Source organism: Lipotes vexillifer, unplaced genomic scaffold (assembly GCF_000442215.2).
Source record: "Lipotes vexillifer unplaced genomic scaffold, Lipotes_vexillifer_v1.1 scaffold247, whole genome shotgun sequence".
Classification (NCBI taxonomy): domain Eukaryota; kingdom Metazoa; phylum Chordata; class Mammalia; order Artiodactyla; family Lipotidae; genus Lipotes; species Lipotes vexillifer.
In genome coordinates this window covers 1,841,899-1,860,392 of record NW_006794161.1, presented here as the reverse complement: position 1 = coordinate 1,860,392, position 18,494 = coordinate 1,841,899, and the positions used below count along the sequence as shown (strand labels likewise).

The following is an 18,494-nucleotide window of genomic DNA, read 5'->3' as shown; positions in this document are numbered from 1 at the left end:
ATCTTATCTGATTTTTATGATTTATTTCCTTCTGCTAACTTTGGGGTTATTTTGTTCTTTCTCTGATTGCTTTAGGTGTAAGGTTAGCTTGTTTATTTGAGATGTTTCTTGTTTCTTGAGGTAGGATTGTATTGCTATTAACTTCCCTTTTAGAACTGCTCTTGCTGCATCCTATAGGTTTTGGGTCGTCGTGTTTTCATTGTCATTTGTTTCTAGGTTATTTTTGATTTCCTCTTTGATTTATTCAGTGATCTCTTAGCTATTAAGTAGTGTATTGTTTAGCCTCCATGTGTTTGTGTTTTGTACAGTTTTTTCCTGTAATTGATACCTAGTCTCACAGTGTTGTGGTCGGAAAAGATACTTGATATGATTTAAATTTTGTTAAACTTACCGAGGCTTGATTTGTGACCAAAGATATGGTCTATCCTGTAGAATGTTCCATGAGCATTTGAGAGGAAAGTGTATTCTGTTCTATAAATATCAATTAAGTCCATCTTGTTTAATGTGTCATTTAAAGCTTGTGTTTCCTTATTTATTTTCATTTTGGATGATCTGTCTATTGGTGAAAGTGGGTGTTCAAGTTCCCTACTATGATTGTGTTACTGTCGATTCCCCCTTTTGTCGCTGTTAGCATTTGCCTTATGTATTGAGGTGCTCCTGTGTTGGGTGCATATTTAAAATTGTCATGTCTTCTTCTTGGATTGATCCCTTCGTCATTATATAGTGTCCTTCTTTGTCTCTTGTAATAGTCTCTATTTTAAAGTCTATTTTGTCTGATACGAGTATTGCTACTCCAGCTTTCTTTTGATTTCCATTTGCATGGAATATCTTTTTCCATCCCCTCACTTTCAGTCTGTATGTGTCCCTAGGTCTGAAGTGGTTCTCTTGTAGATGGCATATGTATAGGTCTTGTTTTTGTAGCCATTCAGCCATTTACATTTAAGGTAGATATTTATATGTATGTTCCTATTACCATTTTCTTAATTGTTTTGGGTTTGTTATTGTAGGTCTTTTCCTTCCCTTGTGTTTCCTGCCTAGAGAAGTTCCTTTAGCGTTTGTTGTAAAGCTGGTTTGGTGGTGCTGAATTCTCTTAGCTTTTGCTTGTCTGTAAAGGTTTTAATTTCTCTGTCAAATCTGAATAAGATCCTTGCTGGGTAGAGTAATCTTGGTTTTAAGTTTTTCCCTCTCATCACTTTAAATATGTCCTGCCACTCCCTTCTAGCTTGCAGAGTTTCTGCTGAAAAATCAGCTGTTAACCTTACGGGGATTCCCTTGTATGTTATTTGTTGCTTTTCTCTTGCTGCTTTTAATTTTTTTTTTTTGTATTTAATTTTTGACAGTTTGATTAATATGTGTCTTGGTGTGTTTCTCTTTGGGTTTATCCTGTATGGTACTCTCTATCCTTCCTGGACTTGATTAACTATTTCCTTTCCCATGTTAGGGAGGTTTTCAACTATAATCTCTTCAAATATTTTCTCAGACCATTTCTTTTTCTCTTCTTCTTCTGGGAACCCTATAATTCGAATATTGGTGTGTTTAATGTTGTCCCAGAGGTCTCTGAGACTGTCTTTAATTCTTTTCATTCTTTTTTCTTTATTCTGCTCCCTGGCAGTTATTTCCAACATTTTATCTTCCAGGTCACTTATCTGTTCTTCTGCCTCAGTTATTCTGCTATTGATTCCTTCCAGAGTATTTTTAATTTCAGTAATTGTATTGTTCATCACTGTTGGTTTGCTCTTTAGTTCTTGTAGATCCTTGTTAAATGTTTCTTGTATTTTCTGCATTCTCTTTCTAATATTTTGGATCATCTTTACTGTCATTACTCTGAATTCTTTTTCAGGTATTTTGCCTATTTCATCTTCATTTTTTTGGTCTTGTAGGTTTTTACCTTGCTCCTTCATCTGTAACAAATTTTTTTGTCGTTTTATTTATTTATTTATTTATTTTGATGTGTGGTGCTGTATTTCTGTCTTACTGGTTGTTTGGCCTGAGATATGTAGCACTGGAGTTTGCAGGCAGTTGGATAGAGCTGGGTCCTTGGTGCTGAGATGAGGACCTCTGGGAGGCCTCACTCTGATTGATATTCCCTGGGGTCTGAGTTTTTGTTAGTCCTGTGGTTTGGACTCAGAGTTCCCACCACAGGAGCTTGGGCCTGACCTATGGCCTGGGAACCAAGATCCGTCAAACTTTGTGGCACAGTGAAGAAAAAAAAAAAAAAAAAAAAAAAAGAACAGTACAGTATCAAAGAATAAAAAACAAAAAATAGAAAGCTAAAGAATATATTAGGAAAAATAAAACTATATTTGAAACAACTGCAGCAAGGTCAAATAAAACTACGACAGAAAAAAGAAAAGAAAAAAAGGGTGGGGAGAGAGCAAGCCAAAAGGAGAGATCACTAACAAAGTATACAGAATAAAATAAAATTAGAAAAATATTTGTTAGGGAAAATAAAAATATAAAAAAATCAGCAACAATGAATCAGCAAAGTAAAACAGACCGCCAATCTAAAAGAGGATAAAAGAAAAAAACCTTGACTATGGGGGCGGGGGGCAGTGTAACTTAGGCAGGAGCTGGGTTTAATGTGTGGTGGGACCTAGGCGGGTTGGGGGTGTGATGTTTGAGCATAGTGCGGGGCCACGTGCAAGCACGGGGTGGGGCCTCTGCTTAGGGCCTGCGCAGAAGGGGAAAGGAGGGCCTCTGGAGTGTGGGGTTCCAGAGTTTGGAGGTAGGGCCCTGAGTGAGGGTGTGTGGGTGGGGTTTAGGCCCAGCTCGTTGGAGGGGGTCTCAGAGGGTGTCTCTGAGTGTAGAGGTAGGGCCCTGGGAAAATGCTGTGTATCCACTCCAACCCCTTTTTTATTAAAACATTTAAAAAGTAAAATCAGAAATAGAGTCAATTTTTAAGGAGTGCAATCATTAAAGAAATAATGGAAACATTTATTTTATATTTTCCAACTAAAAATTTCTCTTAAAGTTGTCGTTTAGCATAGCAACTATTTTTGATTGTGAAGAAAAGTTTTTTAAAGTTCAATTCTAGGATTGGAAGGAATTGAACAGGTTTTTTTAAAATAAATAATCCAAACTGATATCTAAGTTTAGTTTGGTAATTTAATATTGTTTAAATTTCTCAGAGAACAATATTCATAAATACATACTGATGCCTGTTAATTTTTGCAAAGATTGAAATGAGTTATGTATTTTTAAAAAACCATTTCTGACCTCACCATTTCCACCTATGTTATCTAAAAGAGGAACCCTAAAGGTAAGTCAGAGTCAAAATCTAAGTTATAATAGTAGTATTTCAAAAAATATTCTTTTCTGGAACATTCTTTTCACACTGTTAGAGAAAAACAGATTAAAGCAAAGCAGGAAAACAAAAACAAAGCAATGGATGAAAGGACAGAATTTCTAATCTTAATTTAAGGTCTCAAAGCATTGACTAGCTCCTAGCAAAATGTTGGGTTGTTGTCCTATAGATAATGGGTCTTAGCCAGAAAAATTTACTGAATACCTGAACTAAATATTTTCTCATACACTTTTTGTCTTTGGTATCTTAGGCTCCTTAATAACTTATATTTTGCAAAGAAATTTCAAATTAATTGTTCTTACTATAGTAATGTTTTTATTTGACTGTATTTGTTAATAACTCCTTGTGTTTTTGAAAATAAAGCCAGAAACACTCTAGTCAAGGTTACTGATCGAATAATGATCATTCTTGCATGATTAGAATGGAAATGTGTTACAGAACAGTGAAGCAGTGACACTGAGACAGGGCTACCTAAATCCGCCTGAGCTACAGATTCGCAAATTGTTTAATTTATGTTCCTTTCATCTCATCTAGTTACACTAACCTAATTAGCTCTCTTTTCAAAGAAGTTATAGATCTTAAGCACTCATCTCCTATTCTGATCTATATATCACCTTCTGCAAGTGGAGAGAGTAAATGATATCACACATGCTTAACAAGTATACGTTGTAAATAGAGCACACTTTAAAAAAGAAAAAGTCATCTTTTCTGTTTATAAATAATGATTTTGTTTGTAAAGCACCAAATTAGCTTTTAAAGAGTAGGCCTTGACCACTAGCATCTGGTGTAACGTTTAGACAGCACAATACACTACTAACAAGAAGTTCAATGTTTCTTTTTTAAAAAAGTCTCCTAATTACTCACTCTTACTTCCTACTTCTTATTCACAAAGCTAAAACACACTAGTGCTAAGACATTGAATTATTTTTTTCTCTTGAGGTCTCAATTTATTGTCCCCAAACCATCAATTACAATAATGTTCCATGCTGCTCTGGAATAAAATGTAGGAAACGAGTACTCCACTGAGGACTTTGTTCAGCCTGAGCAGCCTTACACTGTGTTCTTGACCACAGGTGGTCCCCTGTTTTCAGTCAGATTGGTACAAAAATATATCATTGAAATCCTCAATTCTAAAGGTAAATTCAGCATTAATGATTTTTTTCTAAGGAAAAGTAGCAAATAAAAATTGGATGCATTTCTTTTGCATATGAAATTTCCATCAACAGATACATGTATGGTGAACATTGCATTTGCAGGTGGCTGAATAGGAGTATTCAATAAAATAAACACCAGTAAAACACCACACGTATCATCTTTGAATAGTTTCTACAGTTACAGGCATGGTTACATTATCAGCAAAAATGAATGCCTCTCAAAGTCTGGCCAGTGGAAGTAATATGGAATACCTTGCTTTTTTTTTTCCATTGCTCTGTCATTAAAAATAGGCCACAGTGCAGAATTTACTTCCAAGCAAATTCAGTGTCACTGATATGTACAGTTATAGTGTTACCAAAATGTATCAGTTTTCAGAACTGAGGACATCAAAGACACCCCAGTCCTCAATATCTCAGAGAAATCAAAACTCATTCACATGCAGGTGACAATACATTAAAATTTTTGTATGAAAAATTTTGCCTTACAACACTAGTTATACAAGTTAATATCTATTAAAACTAAACACACAGCACCTTTTATATGTTGAAAAGTATACATCAGCAAGAGTGGAAGAAAAAAGGATTGATTAGAAGAGCCCACAGTCTTTCAGATTCTCTTTATTACATCTGTAATGGCATCAAACACGAACTTGACATTTTGAGTATCTGTACCACAGGTCATGTGGGAATAAATTTCCTTATCTTTTTTAAAATTCAGGTCTAGAAACTGGTTCTTGATGTAGTTCCTTGCATCTTCAAATGTATTTGGACCTTGTTAAAAAAAATTAAAGAAGTAAACTTTAACTGCATTTAAAAAGCATCAAATTATAAGTAATATCAATGTTTTAGGAATTTCCTTTGCTATTTGATGTTCTCAGGATTGAAAAATCAAAATGGCAATGGTTAATTATCAGAGGTTTACACAACATCTACTTTGTGCTGGGAACTATGCTTACCTCCCTCGTGGCTTCAGGTGGCTAAAATGTAACCTCGGCGTCAGAAAGCTCACAGTAGAGTAGAAACACTAATATATTTATATAACAAAGTGAGTAAGTAAAAAAGCCCGTATGTATGTCAAAGATTATGCATGTAAATGTGTGCATGGGTTGTGTGCATGGGTATTAATATGAACTAAAAGAAGAAAAGAATGGAAATTATAGATGAGTGGACTACATAATGAGGTGTTATTTGAGCTGGACCTTGAGGGATAGCTAGGAGAGACGAAAAACTGTGTGAATGAAAGCCAAAAAGTGAGAGGCACTTATTGTATGATTTCAGCTCTTTGACATTCTCAGAAGGGCAAAACTACAGAAACAGTAAAAAGATAATGGTTTCAAGGGTTGAGGGCAGCAAAGACGTGGATCACAGGCATTTTTTATGGCAGTGAAACTATTTTGTATAACGCTGTAATGGTGGGTACATTGACATGACTTTGGCATAACCCATTGAACTGTGGAACACAAAGAGTTAACCCTAACCTGAAATAGGGACTTCAGTTAATAATGTATCAATATCTGTTCATCAGTTGTAGCAAATGTACCACACCCCTTCCAGATGTTTATAATAGGGGAAATGGTGGGAGCTGGCCAGATGGGGGGTATGTAGAAACTTTTTTCTGTTTATTTTTTTCATAAACTAAAAATTGCTCTGAAAAATAAAGATGATTACTTAAAAGAAAACATACAGCCCTGAATTATGATTCTATATTTAATTGGTAACTTTCAGTACAGAAGCATGATTATATTCAATCATATGATAAATATGTAAACATAATGTTTACAAATAAGAAAAATATAAGTACTCATTATAGATGAGCACAAACAGCTACTTTGACACAATTCAACACCCCTGGCACATCTGGGCTACCCACATATCTAAGTGGTGAAATTGGGTTTATATTTGTGTTTAAATCATAAATATTTCCATCTTACACAATTTCATTAACAGGGCATATAACTATTTACCAAAAAAAAAAAAAAAAGTCTCCAAAAGAAACAACCCTTTTAGAGAAACTGACATTTATATTCATTGGCTAAGAGGGTCAGTACTAAAACCCTAGGAGCTAGGAAAATTGGAACAATAGATGTCACTCTTCTCATTCATTCAAGCTATTCCTCCAGAAACTTAATTCTGACTTTGAAGAGCCACTGAGGTCTAGTACAACATTACAAGGTTTCATTAGGAAATATATTAAAAAAATGCCAATTTGGAATATAATTTACACTCCTATTATAATGTTTAAGATAATATAATTTGCAATGTCATTATACATTACACAGAGTAACAACCCTGGTCTATCTAACCACCTCTTCTTTATTCATTAGAGCTTTGCTTTAATGCAGGCAGTGTAGAGAGGGTTTCCTCTTTATTTGTAAGATTCTTCCCAGGTTGGATCATATACATGACTCAGAAAAGTATCATAAGCCTCAACCTCCTAAATATTACACATCAAAATCCAGATAGAAAAAATGTATCTCTATACAAAATTTTACTACTGTGGAATGAAAAGAAAAGTATCGTACCAGTGTACTCTGGAAAGCAGATACCAAGATGCACTTTGGTTACTTTTTCTTGAAAGAGATCTTTTTTATTGAGAAACAGGGCAATGGAGGTGGTTGCAAAGTACTTGTGATTACAGATACTGTTGAACAGGTGAAGGCTTTCATGCATTCTGTTCTGTTAGGTATAAAAGATGAAAATGTGTAGGATTGTTATTTGCAAGATATTAATGGTTGGCATTATGAACAAGGTTGTAGAAGAAACATCTATCTTTGGAAGGTCTTAACTGAGTTGGGAAATGGGGTATTCATATTGGAAAGCACAACTGCTTATTTTTTACCTTGACTGTGTTTTCCTTTTAGACTTACCACTTCATCTTCATCTTCCACCAAGACCATGTCATAGGCACTGAGTGCAGCACAAAATATAATTCATGTAACTCCTTCAAGTAGTGGATCCATTTCTTTCTCTCAGATCTCTGTCCACCTACATCAAACATTCTTTAAAAAAACAAAACTAACAGAATAAAGAATCATACAAATATCCTCCAAAATTTACACTAAGATGAACATTTGGACTTATAACTGAATGCTCCCTCTGTTTAAAAGGTAGTCTTTCAGTTTTTACTGATTATAAAGTAAGACTTGTTTGGCCAAGTTGCAGCTCATGGAGTAGAGAAAAAGAGAACATTTATTTATTTTTTGGTACTCATGCAGCCTGGAGCAAAATAATTCACATACTGACTTTGAGCAATTGGAAAATTTACAGCAGTTTAGAGTTTTAGTAAGGCATCTATTGGTTTTAGGGATTTTGATCAAAGTCTATACATATTCTTAAATACCCAGAGCCCACAAGAAGATTGGAAGCTACCATAGTTCTGATACTATGATTCTTCCCTCTTCTCTTAGCTCCTCTTACCTCTATTCATTCACTCAATTATCATTTGTGTTCTATGTACTAGACACGGTGCTAGGCCTACTGACACAAGGATAAAAGGACATGGTCACTCTGTCCCCTATAAGCTGGGTAACCTTGGGCAAGTTACTTAACCTCTCTGCACCTTAGGTTCCTGATGAATAAATGATAATAACAGTAACTATATTGTGAGGTTGCTTTAATGATTGAGTAAATACAGCATTTGTCTCAAGTGTTAAAAGCTTACAACATCATTTGAACTCCTTTCTGTAAGGTTCTTTGACTTTTCCTAACATAAAATAAGGGAATTAACTTTTTGTCCATGTTTTCACAATTTATCTATGTATTCCCTGTTTGTTGTCACTTGCTATTGTGTATGGTGGTTTTTTCCGTATACTTTTATTTTTATGTAATTTTATTTATAAATGTTCTTTTCTCCTTTATGGCTTCTGAATTTTGAATTGTTACAAAAATTGCCTTTCCCACTTAAAAAAAAAAGAACTGGTCACTTTCTTCAAAGAGCTTGCTGTCTTGTAAAGAGAAAAATACATTATTATAATATTATGTAATATTCTAATATATAAGGTAAAATGTGAGCCCAGAGGAAGATTTAAATCAGCCTGAGGGACCATGTAACAACTCCTTTAATATAAATCTAACTTTTTGCTATCTCAGGACTTTTGCGTAATCCATCTCCTTTCCACGTGACACAGTTCCTTTCTTCCTTCCATAAGGCTGCTTCTTTCTTAACTTTCAGGTCTTAATGTCAATATCTCCTTCACAAGTAACCACCTTGAATGTCCATGTAAATTCTTAACTCTTTCCATTGCCAATTTCCTTTCTATTGTATCACTCTCTTTATTTCTTTTATAGTAACTGCCACAATCAATAAATAAGTGGTTTATTTTTTCACATGTTTAATAGCTATCATCACCCTAATAGAATAGTAGCCTCATGAGGGCAGGGACCTTATCTATATTAGTGATGCCTATATACCCAGTACCAGGCACTGTGCCTGACACATAATAGACATGCAATAAATACTTGCAAATAAATGAATAGAATCCATGTTAATGGAATGGAGGGAAGAGTTTTACATTAAGTGCATGTATAAGTCATCAAGAAATGAGAGAACATGGCATGCTTGGGGCAAATAATTATATTTTTGGAAATGTGAAGATTAAGGTAAAAACATTGAGGTATATGGCCTAATACTTATTCATTTATTCAGCAAATATTTGTTTATTGAGCATTTATTATATTTCAGGTACCAGAGATGATTCAGTCTCGAGAACCTTGTAAGTGGATGATGGTGGTGTTTATGTGTGTGTGTGTTTGCGTGTGGGTGTGTGAGTGCACTTAGGATATCAGTATCTGATAGGAAGTGTAGAGGGTGGGTTGTAATTTAAAATGGAGTGATCAGAAACTGCAGAAGATGATAGTTGTATAAAAAGAATAGAGGCAGCAAGAGCAAAAGTTTTGAGCAGGCAGGAGTAAGCCTGAGGTGTTCGGCCAGAAATAGATTTACTGTGTCTTTTACATTACATGAGAAGATTAGTTTTTATATTGTAGTCAGTGGGGATCTATAGGAGATTTGGGGGTAGGGAATTAACCTTTGCTTCTTTTTGTTTGCTTATTGGTATGGTAAGTCACTTTGATCTGAGTTCAGAAGATAGATTTGATGAGAAAGAGACCAGAGGCAAAGGAAAAATTATGCGGCTTTCATAATAGCTTAATCCTAAGATATTAAGTACCAGGGAACATCCTAGCTGTACAGAGATTTCAAAGGTAATAACTATATTGGGGTATTAAATGTCAACCAGCTGATTTACTGAAGATAATCAAAAGTACAACACATTGTAGTGCTAGTACTTTACCTTTCGCATAACCAAGTGCAGAACAGATATATAGAACTAAAATCCCTCAAATATATATATGTACCAATGCAAAATCACTCCATTTAATAGTAGATTGAAAGAGCAGTTGCTCACAATATTAAAAACAACCTTTAGGAATTCAATCGTTGTGTGGTTTGGAAATTTAAATTCAGTGACAGTAAAGACTATTATAAGTGCTGCTAATTACCAAATCCTCTGCAGTTTCAGACTTGTGATAAAAGTGGAGGAAGAGGACGGTATTGACTTTAGGTTATATTATGTAAAAATTAGCCAACAAATTTAATTTTTAAAATTCAGTAAGCATTCTTATGGAAGCAAGGATAATAAATATGTGTTCAGACTTTTAAACTTTTAGCCAACAATTATTTAAACTTCACCCTAGGGCTTCCCAGGTGGTGCAGTGGTTGAGAATCCGCTTGCCAATGATGCAGGGGATACGGGTTCGTTCCCCAGTCCGGGAAGATCCCACATGCCGCGGAGCGGCTGGGCCCGTGAGCCATGGCCGCTGACCCTGCGCGTCCGGAGCCTGTGCTCCTTAACGCGAGAGGCCACAACAGTGAGAGGCCCGCGTACCGCAAAACAAAAACAAAAACAAAAAAAAACTTCACCCTAAATTTATAAGATAGGTACAATTATTATTCCTGTTTTTTCATGAGCCCTTTAAGCAACTTGCCCGAGGTTTATTAATTCAACTGATATTTGAGGCTGCTCTGTACCAGGCGCCGTGATTGGTTCTTTGCGTATGATAGTGACGCTATGAACGTTGTTAAGCTTTGTTGTGAAGTTTGTTAAGTCTACTTAATTAGACTAGAGGTGTCTAACTAGTACTACATAGTGCCTACTGTTAGCTCTCAAACCCTGACCAAGTAGATTGGAATTATCTTTGTTGGGGAGTCTTCTTTCCCCAGGTCAGACAGTAACTCTTTGTGTTATTGAACAGGTGACTGGGCAAAACTTGAAAACTTTCTCCTTCCCAGTGGTTTTGTTGCATTCTTTAAATGGACCATCTGGCTATCTCCTCAGTTTGATAATTCAGCTTCTCTGTAGCCTGCTGTTGATATTAACACCTGTGTGTAAGAGATAGCTATTCTCCTCTTCAGTCAAATATACACAGTTGGTAAGGGGTATAAGTTATGTAATATGACCTTTAGCCCACTGTTCTCTCAACACATCTTACAGCCTCTAATAAACATGTTTAAATATGCTTAGCTCTCTCCTAAGGAAGGGAGGACAAAGATTACTCAGTCTTTGGGTTTTATTCATGTTGGTAAAACGGCTTCTGAAAGTCTTAGATTGCATGCTAATAATCCTCTCATTTTATGACTCACTTGATAGTTTTTTTTTCCCTTTTTCTGTGCAGATTGACGTTAGGACATAGGTCCAGGGAGCATTGACCGATTCTCTAATGCCATCTGCTATTGAACTGAAATGCTCATTAGCAAATCAGACCAGTGGCTGGAGTTTTGCTTTTATATTGATTCTCCTGGATATTACGTTAGCTCTAAGAAAGTTTACATTTTGTCTTGCTGCTGTTGTAGTAATTTGTTTTTTATACTTCTCTTTTCATGTTTAGCTCTTCATCTAAATTTTAATTTGGGGCTTATTTTAGAGGTGTAAGGCATTATAACCACTGAAAAATTTTGGAGATTCCCAAAGTGGAGCATGGAAGAAATGTAAATATACACTCCATCATAACTATTCTGAGAAAAACAGTAATAGAAATCAGAGGAAAACCTGTATACTTGTTGACTGAATATCTGGATTGGTCAAATCTACTGGGATAATTGATGAGGTGAATGGATATGTGATATAGCTTGAATAACCTTAATTGCCTGAATAGTTAAGACAGCTAGAGCTTTAGAGACTTTAAATGGAACTTGGAATTCTCATTTTGGAAAGGTTTTATTTATTTATTTACTTATTTATATATGTATGTATGTAATACATGTTTCTTTAAGCCTGATATTTAAGTAAGGATTCTTAAATAGTAAAGAAAACGTGTTTAAATGCCTGAAATGAATGATGTAACTGAAAATTCACAGGCTAGGCTTTTAAGCGACAAGTGAACATCAATTATTTGTTAAACTGCCCATGATATTTATATATTGCAAGCCATCAGAGTTTTATGGATTTATATTAAACAGTTGACTAAACAGTTGAGTTTTATAGTCCATTTTAAACAGTTGGGAAAGTTATTAAGTTTTATTAGTTTATGTTAAACAGTTGGCTAAATATTTGGCCACACAAGATTATTTACATTTCATATCAGAATAGACTATTATGGAATAATATGCCCTTTATAGTGTTTGCAAACTCATTGAATAGTCTAGGATACCTAAAAATTAATAATGTTACTGCAGCTAATTTATTTGTGAGATGTCTTTGCTCATCCTATAAGCATGTGCCTCTCTTGGAAAAATAACAATTTCTGACATCATTTATATATTTGAGCACAGAAAAATAGGATCTAATCTGAGTAGAAATTTATTTTAAACTATTCTGTTGAATGGGATTTATTCAACATATTTGACTATGTCAGCAGTGGTATAACTTTTTAATTTTTTTATTGAAGTATAGTTGACATATAAAATTATATTATTTCAGGTGTACAGCACAGTGATTCGACATTTATATGCATTATAAATTGATCAGCACAATAAGTCTAGGTATAAAATCCTAAGGTGGCTACGTATGTCAGGGCCAACAGGTAGATCTGTGTCACCACTACACAGCCACAGCAAAATGGCTTAACCAAGTCTTTCCCTGGTACCCAGTTCTGAAAATAGATTAGGGCAGATGCTTGCAGATAAAAAGCATATGCACAGAGGTCATTCTAAATGCCTTAATTGCTTTTTATTAAAAACAGAATCAAAAGGATTTACAACCACAAGGGAAGCTTGGTCTCTAGACTCCTGTAATTGTTAATACCATCATATATTTCCTACTAAATGTGTGTGTGTAACTTAAAATGCCCACTAGATAATTCTCTGATTATTGAATAATATAATTTTTAAAGTCATCAAAGTAAATTCTATTATGAGAATAAATTAGACATCATCTTATATAGCTTATAATTTTGGTAACATTAACCATGAACATACCTGAAACAAAGGTATAGTTATATACATGAGTTACTGATCTGTGAGATCTAATAGAGAATAACAAAGCTAAGTTGGGATATAGCTGCTGTGTATACAACCAGACTCACTGCTAAGCTGTCTCATACTCTCACAGAAGTGAACATAGTGCACATGACTCAACTTTAAATTCAAAACAATTATGATTTATTTCATATCATGGATCCACTAAACACTGTTGCAAATAGTTATATAACAGGTACAAAATCTAAAGCTCTATGTTGTAATGGTTGCTGACCTCTTTTCCCTAGCTTCCGTATAGTTTTATGTCCTTTCAGTTCTAATTTTTAATCATAAAGCAATTAGGAAGAAAGGACTTCTCTATGACTGATAAATCCTTGTAAATATGTAAGTTCTTTGCCCTGCGGAATGATTTTATAGCAATAAAAGGGCTGACGTTTGCATTGCATTTTCTGTTTACTTAGTAACTTCTGTAAGGAGAATTAATTTTACCAGTTTGACAGTTGGAGTTCTGGTTTGATAAGAGCTCTAAGGAAATTTGCATTAAGTTAGGTGATACATGAGGATGATACAGTACTTGGACAGAGAGAATTTTGTCATTTTGATGTTCCTGTTTAAAATTCTATAGTTCTTGAATTTAATATGTAAATTAAGTCTTTAGTTTTAAATAGTCTTAGGATGATTTATGCTATGTGAATACAAATTAATGCTAATGTGAGTACCTGGGCACTTACTGAAACTAAGTTGGAAGGTACCTTATTTTTTACAATTCCTATTTTGAAATACTATGAAATGTTACAAAAGCCTATGTGCTTTAGGATAATCCTATTTAGCACTTGAAAAAAAGTGATTTAGCTGTGAGAATTTATTAAGGGATTAATATGTCTCAGTTGCTCTGACTAAACTTAAAAATATATTTAAATGATTAAAATAGTTCCTTAAAAGTATGTGTAGCTGTGTTTTTTGTTTTATAGTAAAATTTAAGTATTTTCAAAATTTTATTGTTTAAATATTTGTTTTTAGAGAAATTCTCCACATTCTCTTCCTCATAGACAGTGCCTTTAATAACACACCCTCTTAAGCCAGAGAGAAAGCAAAACCTATTAAAAAAACAAAAGAGCTCAAAACCTGTTTTAGTGGGTGCGAAAGAGGTAATAGTTGCATAGTATAGAAAATGTTATGTCAAAATAAGTCTTAACTGAGCTTCACAATCCAATTCACGAGCATCTTACATTTTAGCATCAATACTGTAATAGAGAATTAGCAAGACCTTTCTCATTCCTTCATAAGGGCCGGTGATATATGAAAGTAGAATAGATCACTTATACAACTTAAAATGCTTTACAAAATTAACCGAAGACTTATAAAAGGACAGGAAAATTATGATACACTAACGAAAGTCTAGCATCCTAATGCAAATGCTGTATAATATTCAAAAAATTATTTTAAAAAATGTGTGAATATGATACTACTTGGTACTGAGTGAAGTTGATGTTTCAGGAAATGAATATGATTTTCTGAGGTTTTGTGTGTTCATTGGCAATCGTCGCATCTAGCCTCGTTTTAGAAGCACAGAGTGGTGAAGTACCATAGAGCCCTGACAACTGGAAGATACCTCCCCAATAGACTGTCCTTTTATTCCCCCTTCCCTCTTCTCTTTGAAGGGAATTGTGAATGACCAACAACACTGGAGGAAGCACTTACTGTACAGAAAAAGAATGGTTTCCAGCCCAATTTACCTTATAGCCCATCAGTGATAAGCAGTGTAAGAAGTATGATATTTGAAGTTAGGAAGATATGCATTTTAATCACATTTCTAGCACTTCTGTGTATGATCTTGGGGAAACCTTTTACTTTGTTTTAGCCTCCATTTCTTGACCGTTTGTCCTACATAAGGATAGCAATGCCCATTCATCGTGTTACAGTAAGGGTGTGAAGGTAGTATTCATAGGTGCCTGGCATAGTACATTTATTCCTCCAGCCAGGATTGACTGTGTGCCTGCTCTGGGTTAGTCAGTGTGATAATCACAGGAAATAGAGTTGTAAGCAAATATGGCCCCTGGCCTTCTGGAGCTCAGAGCACGTGACGCAGAAACAGAATCAAAAAGAACAAACTGATAAAGAAACAAGGCAATTTCATATATTGGTATGTTTAAAAAGAGAAAAATAGTGTGATATTATCAGTTGTGTAATGGTACTGACTCACATTGGCGAGGGTAGAAAGAACTGTTCGTATTTCTTCCCAACTCTACATTTAGTGACATCATGTTGGTAGGTTGAAATTGGCTATTGTCAGGGTGTTTGCACCGGGGGACTCATCAAGGGCCAAAAATCAGGCTGCCCTCCCTCCCCCCACTCCTGAGAGCTTGTTCTTATGTGCTTACCCACACTCCGCAGGGTATAGTAGTGGCAGGGATATTAAGGGATGGTTAGTAGATAGGATGGTCAAGGCTCCATGAGGAGACAGCCTTTGATTTGGAAGCTTAACGATAAGAAGAGGCCAGTCCTTGCAGCGCTCCGTGGCATGTGGGATCTTCCCGGACCAGGGCGTGAACCCGTGTCCCCTGCGTCGGCAGGCGGTCTCCCAACCACTGTGCCATCCGGAATGCCCGAAAGAGGCATTTTTACTGGAGGGAAAGGATGAGGCTCAGGGTGAGGGTTGGCATGTAAAGCTACAGGAGGGCAATGAAAGACAGTGGTACTGAAAGTACCTGAGGCCTAGTGAGCATGCCCAAGGACTCACTGCACTTGACCATGGGTTAGAGCTCTTCTCCATGAAGAAATATTGTGTCTGATGCATATTTCTGTTGAGAGTTCAAAGAGACATTGGATCATACCTGAAATGCAAGTCTTTAAAAGGAGAATTGAGTTTCAGTGATTCTAGTTGTTTTCACTCGAGAATGTGGAACATCTTGATCATTTGGGACGTAGCCAGGAGCTGCTCTTCTGTCCAAATCGTTCAGGTAGCTAATAAGAAAAACAAACAAAATAGCATATATAATTTTAACTTTGTACTAGAAGATATCAGTATTGAGTACAAATGAATTTTTAGTTTAGAGCCCATTAAAATTATGAAACTCCAGACTGGTGCTTTTCCAACGCTGCTCCTTAGAATTGCAAGAACATGGTGGCTGGGATGTTGCAGAGCACTGAGTGTGACACACAGCTGACCTGTGGGACCTTTTTTTTTAAAGGCAACTGGATGAATGCTGCCTTAGCTTGTATTTTATAAGGATGATGTGATGGATTCACTGGTGTCTGAATAGACATTTGACAAGAAAGCTTTCCTTATAGGACTTAGATCAACCCCCAAAATGCTACCTTGTAATGATGGTCACTAGAATAGTCTCAAAAGGCTGTTGCTTGTATGTAGACACTTCAAATTTTAAGAGAGAGACTGGTTTTAATATCATAATTTGATGGTGGTTGTGTTGTTTCTCCTGGATTGTTTAGTTTAAGAATCAGAATAGTTTTCATTAAGAACCATGACTATATCTGGTTAGCTCAGTAACAGAAGAAACTTTTGACTTTCTTGCTGGTTCATGCTGGAACTAGTTCATGAAATTGCTGACCCACTCCCAAATCACACTCCTGGGGATAGAAAGCTGAATTTCCACACTGTATCCTCTCCAACCTCTTCTTTGCTTCTATCAGTGCCTCAGTGTGTCCTTCACTCTTCACCGGAGGCCATATTTAAAAACCCTACTGTTACCAGGAGAAATACTGCCCTCCTTCTGCCCACAGGATCTCTCACAGGTGGTGAGAGGCAGGAGTGAATCTGATTAAGCTATGTGGTCTGGAAGAGTCTGTTAGATTAGAGGAAACAACTGTTCTTAGCTTCATCCTTCCAACCAGATCATGTCTTTGGACTAAAACAAACTGTATCACTGCTTTAAAAACAGTTGAAAATCACTTATTATACACTTTTGATACTAAGGCTTTAGGAGCTTAGCAATATGGCTATTTCTATAAAATTGTTAAATAGAGATAGCAATAGCCTGGTAAGGTTTTTATGACAAAATTGCCCATTATATTGAACCAAGTTTATACATATAACCTAAATAGGAAGATCATAATGGGCATGTATCCATCTAGACAGAATTTGAGAGGTATAATCTAACTGAATATTAGTTATTACTCAACAGTTGACATTTTCAGGGAATAAGCTGAGGAACTGTTATGCGTTAGCGCCTAGCACAATGCCTTGAAAGCCAACGCTACTTTATTTTTTTAATAAATTCAACAGTAATATAGATAATTTATTCTTGGAGGAACTTTCTGATTTTAAGCTGAAATAAACTAAGAATTGCCAAGTGCCTCAAAGGGATTTTGGCCAAGGACCAATAGACAATCACACTTCAGAAACACATATATGTATAATGTGAAAATTTATCACCATGTTTTATTCTAATAAAGTTTAATTTTATTAAAAAAGACAAGTCAAGATAGAAATATCAGAAGAAAGTATTGGAAAAATGTTCTAGTTTATCTATTTTCGATTTTTGAAGCCAGGTCCTTGGTGAATTTCCTGTTAACTCAGGCTGCATATGTGGTAGTATACTACTGGTCAGCTCATGCAGGAGCAAAAACCAAACCAAACGGAACCAAACAAAAACATACCTGCCATGATAGAGATTAAATTCATTTTAATGATAGCTGAATGAATGCTTTGGTAAAGACACATTTTAATGTACTTTTATTTGCATGCATAAATGATCTCAAGCAAAGCAGAAGCAGTAGCAGAGTGACAAATTTGCATTTAAGATGTTCATTTTAATAAACAAATATAGAATTTGGGTGCTCAAGCCTGTGGTCTAAAACTTAAACCAGAGACCCTGAATACATACAGCTCAAATCACTTAAAAAATATCTGATTCTTTTTCTAATCATATAAAAATAGTATTCTCCTAGTAAAGTCCATGTTGAATCTTAAAACGTAGAGTTTAAGTCACACACTGGACAGCCCAATCAGCAAACCATGAAGTATTAATTAAAATTTTTCCCACTCTCATGACCGTTTTCTTTCAGTTTGCTAGTACTGATTAGGGGAGAGGTGTTATGTTGCCAACAAACAACATTCTCTGATTAGGACTCGCCTCTTTGCTGACCTCAACTTAAAGGGTTGCTAGGTTTGAGAGAATAACAAATATCTCACTTTCACAAAAAAAAAAAATGGATGGATGGACGGACTGGTGGATGAATAAATAGACAGAAGGAAGGAAAGAAAGGAAAAGAAGGAAGGGAGGTAGAAAGGAAGAGAGGAGAAGGAAAAGAAAGACCCCTGCCCTATATAATGCATATGAAATAAAATGGATGTGTTATCAATCTGAGAGTGTATTTAGTTTTAAAACGTGAATGTAATTAAGTATTTGAAAGAAAAAAATCGGCTGTTAATTTTTGGAAGAAAGCAATTAGCCATTCAACTGTTTTTCTTAGCAAGCTTTTACTTAATCTTCCCTTTAAGAATCCCTAAGGGAAAAGAAAGTTAACATTTAAATTTTAAATGAAAACTTTCTTTTTCCTGTTGTTATTCTACGGCTCTTTGCAAATCGATGTGGGTGGTTAAAAATCATTACATTACTGGTGAGGTTCACAAAAATGGATGCAAATAGATATTGTGTAGATT

General features: G+C 35.3%; 1 protein-coding gene across 1 annotated transcript in view; it reads right to left on the bottom strand.

The window, feature by feature from the left end:
- Positions 1-5,045: 5,045 nt before the first annotated feature.
- Positions 5,046-18,494, bottom strand: part of GNAT3 (G protein subunit alpha transducin 3) — a 48,801-nt gene continuing 35,352 nt past the window's right edge. Inside the window, 7 exon segments of the mRNA XM_007467044.1 lie at positions 5,046-5,080; positions 5,083-5,229; positions 6,981-7,134; positions 7,329-7,408; positions 7,411-7,457; positions 15,706-15,725; positions 15,727-15,835. Of these exon segments, the coding sequence (XP_007467106.1) occupies positions 5,046-5,080; positions 5,083-5,229; positions 6,981-7,134; positions 7,329-7,408; positions 7,411-7,457; positions 15,706-15,725; positions 15,727-15,835 (592 nt within the window).